The sequence below is a fragment of the Typha latifolia genome, chromosome 8, assembly GCF_019914945.1.
Source record: "Typha latifolia isolate L0001 chromosome 8, TyphaL0001v2, whole genome shotgun sequence".
NCBI classification, from domain to species: Eukaryota; Viridiplantae; Streptophyta; class Magnoliopsida; order Poales; family Typhaceae; genus Typha; species Typha latifolia.
The window spans coordinates 2,060,708-2,078,106 of NC_133093.1; the positions used below are offsets into that span (position 1 = coordinate 2,060,708).

General features: G+C 34.8%; 1 protein-coding gene across 2 annotated transcripts; it reads left to right on the plus strand.

Moving 5' to 3' along the window:
* The first annotated feature begins 9,993 nt into the window (after nucleotides 1-9,993).
* LOC140793708 (homeobox protein knotted-1-like 13) lies at nucleotides 9,994-15,434 on the plus strand. 2 transcript variants are annotated; one of them, XM_073145361.1, is made up of 6 exons: nucleotides 9,994-10,924; nucleotides 12,516-12,636; nucleotides 14,186-14,379; nucleotides 14,450-14,581; nucleotides 14,748-14,884; nucleotides 14,964-15,434. In XM_073145361.1, exons 1-6 carry the CDS (start codon nucleotides 10,331-10,333, stop codon nucleotides 14,965-14,967), a joined length of 1,182 nt encoding a protein of 393 aa, XP_073001462.1. In that variant the 5' UTR covers nucleotides 9,994-10,330; the 3' UTR covers nucleotides 14,968-15,434. The 2 variants fall into 2 exon arrangements, with proteins under 2 accessions (XP_073001462.1, XP_073001461.1); XM_073145360.1 differs by having other exon boundaries at nucleotides 9,997-10,924; nucleotides 14,956-15,434.
* Nucleotides 15,435-17,399: the final 1,965 nt, after the last annotated feature.

The following is a 17,399-nucleotide window of genomic DNA, read 5'->3' on the forward strand; positions in this document are numbered from 1 at the left end:
TTAACAAAAATTAGATCAGAATCCATTTATTTTGTTGCCTAATAAACATGAGGGGGCCATTTTGATTATTTGAATGCATTCCATTAACTTTAACTATTACATAGTAATATAGCTTAAAAAGGCCATCACTTTTGAAGAAATTATTTTATATTTCATTCTCCTAAAAAATAAATTGTGAAATGAATAGAAGCCACTAATAGAGAGCAAGTTTGTAAACCATTAATCACATAGCAACATATTTAGAAAAACTAAGTGACTGCATACTTAGTAGAACCATAATACTTTAATAAATGATTTAAAAACTATTCTTAAATAGTAATAAGTTTTGCTAAGTATATCAAATTTGTCAAAAACTCACATTATTTGTCTAAAAAGATTATTTCTTTTATTTGACAAGTGCAATATTTTTAATCTTTAGCTGTATTAACTGCGTAATAGAAAAATTAATAGTAGGTGATTTTGTGTAATATCATTCCCTATATTTATATCCTTCTTTAGAAAATACTTCTCTTTTTTTAACTACTTTTTTTGCTAGTCCATAACAAGATTCTCTTTTCTATCTATTTATTTTCTAAGAGAATTGTTCTTCACCTATCATTCTACCTTTATAGAAATAAATATATATATATATATATATAGTGCATAATGTCGGAATATTCATCTATGATTAATATGGAATGTTTGCATAAAAAAACCATAAAATTTTGGTAATAACAAGAATAATTTATTGCGAATATTCTTTATATAAATCGTGTGCTCTTCATTATAAAGAAAATGTGCAAATGTAGTAGAAGAGCTCAATCTTCTTGTTCTTTTGTTGAAATTTTAAGCCAAAACTAAGATACAATTTGAGATCAGTCCAAGCCAAGTCTATGAAAGCATCCCACCAAAGCCTAACAATAGAGTAGATCTAGCCAAACTATTAACAATATAGTTTAAAGATCTATCAATAAAAGAAAAATGTAAACTTAGTAGACTCCCACCAAATCTCTTTTATAAGCTACTCCATGTAAGAAGGAAAAAAAAAGAAATCACATTCTCATTAAGAATAATCACCACATCCTTGGCATTAGTTTTAATATTAATATCAAGTAAAATAGACTTTGAGTTTACCTTTAAAAACTAAGTCTACTAAATCTTGCCACAGCACTGAACTCTTTTTGCAATGCTCGCTAAGGCTGAAGCAATATTTCTATCCAAATCCTAAAATATCTTGTTATTACTAAAATTTAAAGGTTTTTTTTTTGGGTAAAAGTATCCCTATTATTATTAGAGGGTTCTTATTTGCAAATTCTATTATCTAGAAAAGGACTTCATTTGCAAATGTCTAAACATCAGCAAGAGGTTTTAACTTTTAATTAGCAAAGCAAACAATGGAAGCCCAAAATAGCAATAAAAGGCCATTGCAGGCCTAGCCCAGTTCTTGCTTTTATAATAGACCTACCCATATTACCTTATGATGAAGGGAAATTTATAAACAGCATCCTATATTTTGGATTTATTATCTTGTCCTTTATATTCATGTCCAACTTTTAATCTTAAAAGTATGATATAAACCTATAAAAGCAACTTTCTCCCACCAAACTTCTTTCCCTTTTTTTTCCCTTCCTTTCTTTCCAAAACCTTCTATTAAGTAATGAATCAATAATATATATATATATATATAATTCATTAAGATATATTATCTAGATTAACACAAAGCATAAGGAACCTATCATGTCTTTGTGTAGTCTCTCAATCTCCTAAGTCAAGAGAGAGTGAGAGAGGTTTCATATTTTAACAAGTATAGAAGAAGACATGCTAATGGATAAGATCAGGATAGATGGATGGATAAGATGAAGACTATCTTCTTTTTCCAGGAAAAGAGAAGCAATGAAGCATACTAAATGGTTTGCTGTTTTCTTTTTCATTTCAAGTTTGTAGATTATTAATACAATACTTATAATTAAATAAATAAACAAACACAATGGAAAGAAGAAATAATGTATCTTATCATTAAGACATAATTGTCTGTGTCTGAGACTTAGGTGCAAAGTTAGAAGAATGACCAGTAATTAGAGGTGGACATGTTTGTCATCTAATGAGATGACCTGGTTAGGCTAACCTAAGAAAGGTTTTTTTTTCATTTATCTTTTAAAAGCACAAAGGCTTAATATATACTAGACAAAAAAATCAACCCTACTTAGATATAAAATCAACCCTACTAAATGTTATCGAGATATTGTTTCAAGTCATCGTGTTGCCGTGCTGATCCTTCAAGCCATTGTATCACTGAATCATCAATTGAGCCGAGTCGTTAGGCCAAGAGATTAAATCACTAAAAAAATATTTCAAGAATAATTGTTTGGGGTTAGAATCGATCCTAGAACCTCCTTGGTCGAAGGAGGTTAATTACCTATCAACTTTGCTAAAGTTAGTTAGTAATTATTGAGAAATATTAAATTACATTTGTGTTGTGTCAAAAGACTTCTAGGTACGATGTAAGGATATAAATACATGAGATCAATCATTTCTATAATTATTTGCCTTGGATTTGTATGAAGAACCACTAAACTAGGCAAATATTAATTAAAAATACACCCAGATAGAAGAAATACTAATTGCTGGAATTTAAATGACAAAATCTCTATCTATTTAAATTAAGTCTATTTTAGGCTTGTTAAAAATAAAAAGAGTGTTAATATATGTATATATAAGATAACAATTATTGTTTTTTATCCGTTTAATTTCTTAGAGTAGTTGATGAGTTAACACCAACAAATAAAATACAAATAATACGGAAACAAAAAAGATTTATAAAATTTAGTTCTAAAATGAAACAATCTCAATCCTCTAATTTATTTATTTCCTAAGTAACAAGCTCATAGGATAGAAGAAAAAAAACGATAGCCATCGCGTCTCTAAATACGCTTGATTGGATAGTTGAACTAACACTTCAACGAGACACGATTAACCCAAATCATTCATATATATAATGTTCTATTAGAATTTTTTTTATATCAAATATCAATCTCAATGTCTATATAATCTCTATCATAGAGTGATAGGATCGAGACTACATTGGCTCAATCTTCCAATTTCTTCCCTTCTTGGTGTGGGGACTTCAATCCCTGGGTTCTCTGAAAGTGCCCTAATAAGAAGAGCTGTCACTTGGGGAAAAGAAGCACAACTACTTTTCACCAGAGACAGACAATTTATGGGATGAGCATCAGATGCTCAGCTTCAATTATTACCATCAAACCCAACTCACACAGCCCTTTCCTGATTCACTTCTACCACAGCAGCAGCAGCAGCAGCAGCAGCAGTAGTGGCATCCTTCCTATCTTTATTGCATGCCATGCAAAGCCTCAGGCAAAAACAAGGCAAAGATGGTGTACATAAATGTGCTCATTATTATGACAATTCTATATTGCAGTATCTTTTGACTCTTAGCCAAAAGCCAATGAGGACAGTGAGAAATTGGAATTCCTGTATGCTTTTTCTACTGTACTTAGAGAAGAGGACAAGGAGCTGATCCTGTGGCAAAAGAGAAAAAGGATGCAGCATTGAGTGCACAGTGATGAGTGACTCAATAAATTCTTTTGCATCAAACTCCCCACCATTTGGTACAAACATCACCATGCCAAGACAATGTGTACTTAAATGTAGAAAAGGGAGAGGGGGGGGGGGGATAAAACAAGGGAAATTTATTATGGAACACACCCTCTTTTATTGTTCTTCTTCTTCTCATTATTATTATCATTAAATATGCTAGATTAAATTTATATTTTAGTTACATTTTTGTCCCCTTGATGCAGCATTGTTTTTGAATCAAACTCTGATTTCTTTTTAAGTTCTACTTGAATTTTGTTTTAAAATAGAGAGCCTTTAAATATATAGTAATTTTTTTAATATATGATCCCCTTCTCCTCCTGTATGATAATTTTTTATTAAAGAAAAGCATTGGAGATTGTAATATTTAACCTAACATTTGCTAATATAATAGAGCATACTCTTTCACTTTTTATAAAATAAAAAAAAAAATCTAAATGCCCAATCATAAGTACCCATATTGCATAGTGTTAATGACAATAAGAGTAAAATTAAGATTAAAAACATTAGAGATGATGGAAGCAACATGTAAGCAGAGAACAACTACCATTAATTATGTATTTTAATGACTCTTTTCTTGAGCCCAATAAGAAGGATGGACCATATAATGTCCCACAAAAAGGCCTAAAACCCCTCTTAATTAGCAATATCAGGATACTTGATGCTTATATTTATTCTTAAGAATATTCATCTTGAAGAAGTGCATTAACTTCCAGTACAAGAAGAGAAAGATCATGCCAAGTTGTCCACTAAAATAAAGAAATTTTGGCATTTCTTAGCTAATGGCATCTCTAAGCAACTTGCAATTGGAACATTGTGAACAATTTCCATCTTCTCAACAGGAGGTAATGCATCATTAATTAAGCTTAATTCTCCACATATTCTTCTTTAAAACTGAATGAGATATTTACTATATATATATATATATATAAATAATTAAACAAAGCTTTATTTAAACACATATTTATGTTACCAAATTTGCAAGCAAACGTGGCGTGCACCTATTGGGCCTCAACAGCCACGTCAGTGGATGGTGGATTCCTCACGGAAAACCCAACTACCTACTAATAATTATATTATTAATTAAGCCTTAATGATGGGGGCGCGAGAACCTTCTCAAAGCCGCAACGTGGCGTCGTCGGCGTCCACTCGCGGGGGGGGGGGGGGCGGGGGTATTTTGGGAACGCGTGGGAAAGAGGGCGATTGGAGCGCCGGCGAGGGTGGCCGATGGCATCGGGAATTAATCGCCGCGCACGGGAAGAGAGAAAGCGATTGACGCGCAACGTCTAGCTCCCCTCGCCGGGCCCCACCCTCTGCGGCTTTCCGACGACACTTAATTACGAAAGTACCCCCTGAGGCCATTGTTTTAAAAATATTCCTCGTGTTCAACGTGTGTGATGACCCATGGAAATCTTGGTCGAAGTCCAAATGCTAACAGTGCCCAAATGCAAAGCTAGACTAGAGGGACACAGATAATTAATTAGGTAAGACTTAAGCTTATCCACAACTAGATTGATAAGAATAAGAGATAACATCTCTTGATATTATCTTTAACCTCTTAAATATCTACAAAAAATATTTATGAATCTTAGTAGCTAAGATAAGATTACGAACACTCTACTCGTAAATGCTAAAGTTAAGTGAATAAAATAATTGAGAACTTCAAAGAAAGCTTGATAAGTCTTTTTGCGACGGATAAAATTATTTTTTTCTTTCCTGTAAAATTTTATTTATTAAGTGTCAAAAGTGGCATATGCAATAAAAAAAACTTCTAAGGTTTTAAAACTAGTAAAAATGGTTCCGTATGCATATCTCTTATATAAAAATGAATATAATAAGCTTCAAGAGCCTAATCTTAGTATTAAGTAAAACCTAAAGTCTTATTTACTTTAGGAATAAGGTCAATTCTAGAATAGATACTTCTTTGTTATCCCAAAATAAAGTTTTATTCTAAAAATTACTATTATTTTCATCTTATATCAATAAAGTAAAAGAAAAAAAATAGGAAAAAATTATTTTATTTTTTTATAAAATTACTATATAGATATATGTTAACGTCTCTATTTAACAACTATTTAACAATCTATATAAAATAGAATAAGGATATTATTATTATTATAAAAAGATCAAATTAAATAAGAGCTATTGAATTAGTAGTTTTAGGTATAATGGAGACATTCCCAAACTATAATAGTAATTAAATAGTCCTAGGTGTTGCAATGTTAAGTCTTATGTTAGCCACTATGCACTATTTTATACAATGATACTATGAAAGAGAAAGACTAGACAAATGATATTCTTATCTATTAGGATACATTAGAGTATATTCCATCAAGAAGCATTAGGATCATAATAATTAATTGAGTCTTATCATTTGGTATCATATTTGGTGGGCACTCTAAATTAGTCCCACCTAATTAAAAATGTAGGATTTCTTCTTTATTTTGGGTGTATATATACCTCTTAAAAATCCTCCTCTATTTGTTGTAAGGATACCATTTATTATCATTTTTTATAACTATATATTAAAATAAATTTTCAGCTCTGAATTACATCGTCATCGTCAGTTTAACTACGATATCATTAAATTCTTATTTTTCTCATAAACAAAATAAAATATGAATTAAAATAAATTTTCAGCTCTGAATTACATCGTCATCGTCAGTTTAACTACGATATCATTAAATTCTTATTTTTCTCATAAACAAAATAAAATATGAATTAAAATCGTCACTCATTTTACAATTATAAGATTAAAAAAATGGCTTTGCGTGTGTGAATAAAATGCAGCTGTTTGTTATTTAAGAGCCCATAGGTTATAAGCTCGATACTAGGGTCAATCGCCCCCGATAATTTAGCTAGATGATTATGAAAAATATCAGAATGTTAGAAAAGCTTTTAGAGTAATTAGTGAGTTATCGTGGTATCAAAATAGAGTTTCTAAATTTGAATCATGCGATACTCATCCGTAATTTAAATTATAAAATCTTTAATTATCTAAAATAAGATTATTTCTTACACTCATTGAGTAATCTTACCTATCTTCTGCTAATGGTTGGCCCTTGCTATTCATAAAATATCAAATTGATAGGGGTGTAAATACAAATAAGAAATTTTAAAATATAGAAATGAAACGCTAACATTTAAATCTTGATTTTATTTTATTTTTAATAAATTATGAGTTAGTAGACTTTCTCAATATATAATTTGATAACCAAGTCAATTTTCTTAGAAAATAAATTAATATAAAACAAACTTAAAATAATATATCGAGAGATAAAATTAATTAAACGTCAATCTCAACGTCCCCACGGAGCGAATCGAATCCTATCAATTATTTAAGTCCTATTAGATTCGGCTCCTAACCTTTTATCACATCCTCCGATGCGCAGCGCGGAGTACATTAATACCCCTCCAAGTACCAGCAGTGTTACGAGCAGCAGGGGGGTATTTTCGTCATTTCATTCGTCGGCGAGGGTATAATCTTCTCTCCCGACACCGCATAATTAATTACCGCAGGCGTCCAAAAGGTCCGGGGACCGCTCTATCCTCACCGCCGCGGGCACCACGACGTCACGCCACGTGGCCAAGTTCTGTAGAGCACGAGGATGGGGACCACCTCGGGACCGGAGCCCCGGAGCCAGTGGAGTAAGTGGGTGCAAAGGTGGGGGACCACTCCACTTCCGGATGACGCATTTAAAAGCTAATCAAGTGGTCCGTCCGTCAACCCGTTTGGTTTCACGGCTCTAGTAAACGACGGAGGTAATCTTTCATTTCACACCCTTTTAGTTGTGTTTATTTCTTCCGAAATTGAATCAAAATAAACCTATAATATAGGGTGTAAAATGAAAATATCTTTTTCTTTGATAAATATTCCAATCCTTTGATAAAAATATCTCAAATTTGAGATGATGATTTCTTCTTCTTTTTTTGTGAAATATTTTATAGTTTGAAAATAGGATGTGAAATAGACCTTTTCCCCCCAAAGAAAATGACAAATTTTGCTTTGCCTATTTCTTTACTATGATGGAAAGATACTCCTTGTGGTCCCAAATTTTATTAGAATTATTAATTAGGACCACAAACCAACTGACCTTGGCTTCTCAAGTACAAGCACATACATATCAACTATTGCCTATTTCTTACGTAGACTTCGTCGTCTATTTTTCCTTACATATTAATCCTCTTAATTATGTAAAATTTTCTAATACCCCCTTCCGTTAGTTATCCGTTAGAATTTTTTTAACTTAAAGATATGATTAATTAAAGAGAGAAAACTAAAACTTACTGGTAAAATAATTTACGTGACGATATATTATAGTTCTGAGGTTTATATATATATATATATATATATACTCTAATAATTGTTGTTATTTTGATTATATGTTAGGTTGGACGAAGAGTGTTACCTAACTTAATTAAAGTTAATATTGATGACTTGATTCATATTAATTATGCTAGACATATGAGTTGAAAGATTCTCTGTTTGAATCATAATGACACTGGTTTAGTTGAGACACTATTAAATTCTCACCTTTTTAAATAAAAAATTAATCTAAACATATGCACTATTGTGAGTGCCTAGAAAAATCCAAACATCTTAAAACAAGTGTCCAATTTAGGGGTTTTTTTAATGGGAAAATAGTTTTTCTTTAATGAAGGGTACCTAACACTAATATCCACCAATTTTTTTTTTATAGATATATTTTTATCTCAATCACATAAGATATCCTATATATATACATGCATGAGAACCGTCAAGTAAAAACTCGATAATTTGAAATGCTTTTATCTTCCATTTCGGTCGTGATATTGATCATAATACTCGATGTATGTATGTATTCTTGTTCTTTGTACTTTTTAGTCGAGATGATTTGGTGATAGAAAAGAAAGAAAAAAGTTAGAGAAACTAAAGTGATTTCTATTCAAACAAATAATATTTCTAGGATATAAAGAACACCTTAACCTAAATTTTGCAATCTAATCAAAAGTTTATAGAGTTTTAACAATAATAATAATAATAATAATTCAAAATGATTAGTGGTTGATGCTTAACCATGGCTTTTTCTGATCACAAGATATTTCTTCACAAATTATCAGGATTAGTCAAATGATGAGACAGATGTTCTCTTCTCATTAATCCCATGAACAACAACAATAAATAAATAAAAAATAAATAATATTGTTAGTCATCAATCTTAGATATCACCAAGACTATAATTTGGCACCATATCCTAATAATTTGTAGCTTTATTGAGTTGTTTATCATATAATATGCATTAAGCTAACACTTGTTAAAAATAAACAACAATAGAAATTCCAACTATCATATTCATTAATAAATATTTGGCATCACATTTCCTTGAGACAACTAAATTATCTATTTTTGAATTGTTTTAATAAAACCTTATTCTTTTGATAAATTTGTATATTAAAATTTTTTCAGTATATTTGTCAAAAATCACTTTAAAATTGTATATCTTTTTATTTTATTTTAATAATCTCCTTATTTTTTTCTTATATCGGTTAAGTTATTACATTAAAGATACTTTTAGTCAAATAGCATTGTATGAAAATATTAAACAAATAAATAGCTTAGGCTAAATTATATGGAAAATTGTAATTTACCCAAAATTTGTTTTAAATTATAAAATTAGCTTAATTACCCCTGTTAAAATATAGTCTGATTTAAAAATGAAAGGAAAAATTTAGTTAATTTGACGATTTATTTTATTTAGGGAGGAAAATATTGAGCTAATAGAACACCTGAGTATTTGGATGAAAATTTTAATTGTTACAATTTGTCTACCGTTTTATTCTCCAGGGTTTCATATCATATTGGATCACAACGCAGGGCTTAAAATGCAATTTAGCCACAGAAAAAATCTAGGAAAAAACTTGACGGTCGCCGTTAAGGACAAGCCTAACGGTTTTGGCAGAGTGGAGAGAGGGGGGTGGGTGGGGACCACGCGGCAGCAACCGTACAAGTAAATATGGGGGCGTGTCTCAGCCTCAGCCGCCGGCGCCACCCTTTTGTCTCTTTCCCATCGCCTAAGGTCAAGCCCACCCCCCCCCCCTGGGGTCCCACCACCCGCCGCCACGCGTTGCGTCCTCATTAGCCGCGCCCCATAGCGTGCTCCTTATCTGGGCCCCGCCTAAGTGGTCCTCGGCGCCTAGTTCCTCCACGTGGCCTCGGAGAGGTCTCCTTCTCCTCCTCCTCCTTCTCGTCCTCCCTCCCCCGCGCTGTTTTAATCATGGAACAAAAATATCGTGGACGTGGTGGTGGTGGTGAGATGGAGTGGGGTTTGGGAACGAGGGGGTGAGTTTATCACCGAACCGCCACCTGCCCAACTAACGCAGCGCGATGGGTGGTTTAATAATCGCTTGTTGGGGTTCCTAACCATTATGAATAATAGATTGCGATTGTGATTCCCTTTAATTAATCATTTGGAAAATTGGGGTTCTTTTTCTTTTTGATGCAGATTACCCCCTAGATTTGAGTCTTATTAAAAGAGGAGAGTAAAATGGAGGGGGGTAATTGTAATTAGGTTAAACTGTAGGCGTTGATATGCAAAAAAAAGTCAATGAACAAGGCCTAGATAAAAACAATAACAACCAACACAACTACTAGTCTTCTCTCTCTTTCTCTCTCTCTCTCTCTCTCTCTGTGATCGTGGAGCTAGGCGTCTCCGAGTGGGGGATAGAGAAGAGAGGAATCGGGTCACCGCAGCGTGACCTTATGGCGTTCCACGGCCACCTCTCGCACGACATGGGAATCCCTCCCCAGTACGCGGAGCAACACCTTGGCGACAACCATGCGGTGCTGAGACCCACCTTGGACCAGCTTGACGGGAAGCCTCACCTCGGCGCCGGTCCGGCGTGGCTTCTACGGCAGCAGGGCGGCTACTCCGACGGTAGCTTCCTCCACCTCCAGACCACGTCCGACTCCTCTGCCTCGCCATCGTCCGCCGCCGGATGGATGCCGCGCCCGGCGATCTTGCAGAGGAACGGCAGCGGCGGCGGAGGAGGGGGCGGGGAGTCGATGATCGCGTCGGCGGCGGCGATCTCCGCGGATCCCGATGAGGGACACGTGGCTACGGGGGAGGCGGCCGCGCAGGAGAAGGCGAGGTACAAAGCGGAGATCTTGGCGCATCCGCTGTACGAGCAGCTACTGTCGGCGCACGTGGCGTGCCTCCGGATAGCCACGCCCGTGGACCAGCTCCCGAGGATCGACGCGCAGCTCGCGCAATCCCAAAACATCGTCGCCAAGTACTCCGTCCTCAACGGCGGCGGCCAGATGATCCCAGACGAGAAGGAGCTCGACCAATTCATGGTGAATTTCCCCCCCTCCTCTCTCTTTCTCGTATGCAAAATTTTTCATGTCTTTGGTTCTTGAATTCCTTATACCTTGTTAGCTCTCAACTAATCCAGATTTTTTTTAAAAGATGCTTTGCATGCAATTTTATAGCTAAAATGGATATCATACAGATGCTTTAATAATCTAATTGGAGGAGTTGTTTAAAGAATTCAATGGTTGCCGAGATATTAAATGTTTTTGGATGGGATTTTTAGAAGTTATGTGCTTCACCATCTTCTTCTTTTCTTTCCTATAGGTTTAAGTTATTCCCTAATCTTTTTCTCTGATCTAATTCTTTCTTGAGACGACTATGTCGGCAAATCCCTGGTTGTGCGCTTGGACCTTTGCCAGAGAAGAATGATGTCTAATATCTCAGCATTAAATGCGGGATTTTAACTTATCTTGTCATTAAGCAATTTATTATATTGAAGGATTTGTACCCACTTTGCTCTCTGGGCTCTGATCAATGCAAGATTGTGGAATGACAATTTGGAAGTTCATTAATTTCATCTCATCCGATTCAAATGTATGGAGCAACCTTAAATCCTTCAAATACTTTTTGTTGTTGTTGTGTTTTCCGATGACTAAAGTTGTTCTCCTTTCTTTGTTAGGAAGTACATATTTTACAGTGAAGAAGTGAATGGAGACCACATGGTGAAAGAGAAATTGGAGTTTAACAGATTGCAAGTTGCTAACCAAAGATCATTTCCTTTCTTCCTCGAACTTGGAGATTTTCTTTTTGAAATTTGATCACCAAGAGAGCACATTTATTCAATTAGGCAAAAAATTCTTTCTCCTTAAGTATATCAGGTGGATATTCCTCATTATTGAGGCGGACCCCACCCAACACCAGTTGCTATTCTTTTTGTTCAAGCATCAAGGAGAGACAGATAGCTAAATAAGTTACAGAACTGACATGCTACTTCAGGTAGATCCGATTGATCTAGAAGTTTGGTAATTAGTACTAGATGGAACAAAGTCATAAACAATTAAATGTGAAAGGTGGGTATGAACAGAGGGATTTGACTCGGTGGATTTGCATTCATCAGTTTATCTGTCATGTGGAATTGGAGCTGATTAAAGTTCAAAATCCCAGTTTCTATTGAAATTTAAACACTCACTATCGAGGGATAGGGTTCAGATTGGTGTGCGCCTTTCTTGCTTCAAAAGTGTGATATAATTTTGATGCAGTTTCTTTCTTGATCAAATTATGCTGTTTTAAGGTGAAGTAACTCCACAGTCCATGCTGATGTTCAGATTTCTTTGTTCATTGAAAAGAGTTCTTGATTAAACTTGCAATTTTGTTGGGTCACTTGATAGTTGATACAATGGTCATGCTAATTGCTGCAGGTTTTCTCTCATTGTTCACTGATAAATTTCTTGATTCTGAATTTCAGGATCAAAATAATGTCTGTTTCTTTGGACATTAATTGTTCTATCTTACTCTTATTTTTTTACTCTGGCTGTTTTGAAAAAGATATAGGGCTTGTAGCCTTTTGTGAAGCTCATTTGTTTGTTTAATTTAGTACAAGAAAGCAAAGTTATAACATCTTCCTCTTTTTCTCAGACACACTACGTCTTGCTCCTATGTTCATTTAAAGAACAACTACAGCAACATGTACGGGTTCATGCAATGGAAGCAGTGATGGCATGCTGGGAGCTTGAACAATCTCTACAAAGCCTGACAGGTGAATTTCAACTGCTGCTACCTTTTTCGTGGGCTTAGATCAATGAAAAAAATAATTTGTAAACCTAGCACACCCATCATATTGGACCTCAGTCATACTTCACTTCTGACCATGATGTGGCTATATAGCCTATATTTTTGTGGAGTTATTTGAAATTGAGCTTCGAAGGATTGATAATCTACGTATACCAAGTAGTTTGACCCTGTACATATTGATCTTACTATATCAATGGTACTGGAGTCCTTATCTTGTCATTAGGATAATAAATCAATTTTAGTGCATTCACATGAACATGTCTAGCTACGGGTATGCATATCAATTTGACAGTCCAGATTTAGCATTAGCACTTTCTGTAGAAAGCAAGTTCAGATAAATAAACAAACCAACTATTCTTTTCTTAGTATGGCATAATAGCAATTAGCAAGGATTCTAATTGTTGTCATAATTTATAAAGACTATTATAAGTAAAAGGTGTAAAATGTAGTCACTGTGAAAGAATTCAGTATTCAAACAGAATCTTGTTATCCTTAACCTGGTATTAAAGATTACTTTTTCACTCGTACTTATGTTGTTTCTTGTCCATCCTTTTACATATTTTAAGGTAAATTTATTCTTACTATGTGCTTTTGACATGTGTATAATATAAAACCTGTCAGAGGAATATTGACCAATGACAGAGAAACTTAGCAGTAAAACTACACAAGCAACGTGCTTATTGGATAAATTTCCATACGGAAACCTCCTGATAATTTAGTGACAAGCATACACACATTTATAAACATGTATAGACAAACAACATACATATGTAGCTCCCCTTTCAGTTTGATACATGAGCAGGAAATTTCATTTTTATGCATATATAATCTATCACTATCAAGTATCAAGTTAACTGAGACACCAAAGCTTTGTGTTTACTTGTCGCAACTAAATGTTGCATCAATTTTTCAATTTCTTCGGTTTCCAACTCCATCACCATAGTTTGTCTTTCATTTAGTTTCATAATTATAGAAGTTCAACACTTTTGAAAGCATATTCTGGCGTGTGGTAGGTTAAAAACATATAAGAGGAGCTTTCTACATGTCCTTGGGGTCTCTGTACTGGTCGTATCCTTTTCCCTTTGACACCCTAGGATTTGGCAACTTAGAAGAACCGTGAAAGCTAAATTTGGCAGCTATAATTTCAGGGATAGATGGTCTGATTAACATTGAAAGATACCAATATGCAACCATTTCATAGAGAAAATACATGATGTTCCTCAGAAAGTACCAGAGAATGCTACTGATTCCTATTTTTTCCAACACGGCAGGTTAAAATTGTTAATACAGCTTGATTAGTACTCAGAATATTATTTCCTAGCCAACCTGTAAAATAATAGTGCTAGACAAATTTTTGATATTGCTCGTGCTTTTTGACAAATGGACAAAACAATTATCAGGCTTAGTAGTTCTCTTATTCAAGGTGATTTATGATGTATTACTTATGCAGTTTGGCTTTCTATGTACTTTTGGTTACCACTGCTGAACCTGATTGTAATGTGTGAATGCTGCAGGAGTATCTCCTGGCGAAGGCACTGGAGCAACTATGTCAGATGATGATGATGAACAAGCAGATAGTGAGACAAACTTGTTCGATGGAAGCCTAGATGGACCAGACAGCATGGGGTTTGGTCCCCTTATTCCGACTGAGAGTGAACGATCCTTAATGGAACGCGTCCGGCAAGAGCTGAAACATGAGCTTAAACAGGTAGGCAGCAAACATTTTGCTGCAGCTGTCTTGATTAATAGTTTATTAACTAAATCTCTTCAATTTTCAGGGTTATAAAGAGAAGATTGTGGACATTCGCGAAGAGATTCTCCGCAAGAGAAGAGCTGGAAAACTTCCAGGAGATACAACTTCGACTTTAAAAGCTTGGTGGCAATCCCACTCTAAGTGGCCCTACCCAACGGTAAGTGAGGATATCATCATTAAGCAAGCACCAATTCATTTCTATTGGATTGCTGATATTTAACAAGCTTAGAAGTACTTAAGCTACATTGGCGGCTTCAACCAGAATTATGTGATTATAGCATGTAGAACCTACTTGAACTAGGACTATTTTTGAACTCATGCAGGAAGACGACAAGGCAAGACTGGTGCAAGAAACAGGGTTGCAACTAAAGCAAATTAATAATTGGTTTATCAATCAAAGAAAAAGGAACTGGCACAGCAATCCATCCTCATCATCTGCACTAAAAAGCAAACGAAAAAGGTATCACATGGCAACCTTCTCTGTCTGTTTCCAAATTTTTTCTTCTTCTCAACACTTTCTGCCTATTGAAGTAATGCAGGTGACAGAGATGCCTAACACTTGGGGTAGATGATCGCTGGAATGAAATCATAGAAAGTGTGAAACGTTTACAGTGTGCAGAACAATTAAACTCAAACCGAAAGTGCACAACAATCTCCAGAACCACCAGGCAATCACCCCAATGTTTTTCAAAAGGAAAACACTTAATCATCGCATGAAGGCAAAGGCAAATAGTACTGCAAGTAATTGATTATGAATCATTGTAGCAGCTCTTTTACAGGTCTGTAGAGCAGTGGCAGTAGTAGTGGACATTGATAGATGAGGTAGTATAGTAGTAGTGTTCTCTTTCCCCTCATCGCTGGTTGGTGGGATTTAGTTTATTTTGACCCTATACATGTACTTTGTTTAGATATATACAAGTGTGGATGTATATAGCAATAAATTGTCATGACAACTTGCTAAAATTACTACCAATTGATATTAGTGAGTATAAATTGTGGGGATTAGGATAGCCAAATTGTGCAAGGTGTACCTATATATATATATGTATATATTTGTAATAGTCATACTTTTATTGAAGTCCTTCATCATGGTGTGCTTCGAATCACTCTTATAGTCTTTATCTGTTACAAGTGGGTAACAATTCTGGTCCTAAGGTTTTTTTGCAGCTAGGTAGTCATTTTATTGAAATCTCCAGGTTAGCCATCTATGGGAGCATTTGTTGAGAAAAGCTTTTTTATTTTCAAAATAGAAAACATAGACTCTTGGGCGTATCTTTTATATAAATTATGTATATTTTTATTATAAAAGTACGCGTATCTAATATAAAAATTAAATACTTCAGTTTTAAGAGTTCAATCTTATTATTACTAAAACTTAAAAAGTGCCATCTCACATAACATATCAAAGGAAAAGAGGAGAGGCCTATTGCAAAAATCCGGAAGAAGAATTGATATGGATGCAATAGAATTTAGTGCGTGTTGGTTAAAGTTGCACTTTCCATGAACTTGAAAGAGATTGCCATGAGATTAGTATGAGTTGGACGCATGGGTTGCTGGAAATTGAGCATATCTCAACAAACTTAATTTATGGCATCTTTTGTCCCTTTTTAATATCTCTTTGTGTTTTAGTACTTGATCTATATAAATTATGTCTTAAAATTTAAAAAATTGAGGAAAAGTTTGAGTTATTTTTAGATATATTTGTCTCTAAGTTAGAAGACCCAAGAAAAATAGGGAGAAATCAAGAGAGTAGGATAGTGTTTTAGGACTTTTATTTTAGCCCTAAAAATCTATAGTTGGGTTTTTAACATAATTGCCACCGAAATCTTTTTAAAACTTATTATTCTTGAGAAATTATATAATATGATTAGTTTCAAACAATCGATTAAAAATTGATACTTAAAGAGGGGGAAATAGGACCACAACAATGGGTAAAGTATTAAATGCAAACACTCAGGAAGACTACCAAGATACGGAGTCTTAAAAGCAACAAGCCATTAGACCGGCTAATTGTGCCAGAACAACAAATTAAAACAGCAAGAGTCTTGGAAGGCAAAGTTATACAACGGAGCTAGCACATCAGGAAAGACTCACAAGTAATGGAGTATCTCTAGACCACTAAAATACCCATCAAACATAGACCTGCGAACAAGTTATAGAATCAAAAAATAAGAAACAAAATCTAGCTCATGCGTGTACGTCCACGCAATGCACATAGAAGCATAATCTAGCCCATGCATGTACATGCGCACACCAAGATGCAAACCAAATGGAGGTAAATAGGCATGGTCGGCGGTGGCTAGGTGCGGACGGAGACGGAGACGGAGACGACAGTGAAAGTTTCGACGGGTGGGGAGAGGGGAAGAGCCACCCCCTGGGCAAGGAAGAAACCTCTTCGACGAGGGAGGAAAAGTTTGAACCCTAGCTGATGCCAGTTTTAATAATTAATTAGTTACATATTTAACCGGTGAAATGATATTTTTGAAAGAGCTTAATGAATTTTGAAGAATATAGTGGGTTACTGGCTATTATGTTATTTTAACAACTTTCTGTGGTAATTATCCCATTATTTTCCGACATACCAATTCTCCGAGTCTCACCGTCGTGAAGCTACTAGGAGAGGTGCCGTCAACACAGCCATCAATGTTTATAAATTAGCAAGGGAAAATTTGTGAACTCCAGAAGGTTTCCTAGCTCTTAAGCGTTGATACATCCTCTAAAAGGGATTTTTGTCACCGAGTAGGCTTTCTGGGTGCTTAAGGACCAGAAAGCGTGCCAGTTCACATAGAACATAATTTTTCTTGAGAAACTTCAAATTCAGAATATTGACTTCTGCAAACAGAATAGAATCATCAATCTGATTGCAATATGGGCTTAGCCTTTCAATGCACTCTGATGATAATTATCATAAGAAATTGGATTCCTGTCACTGTAGACACATGAATAAATTATAATTATTCTGGACAACTTGACAC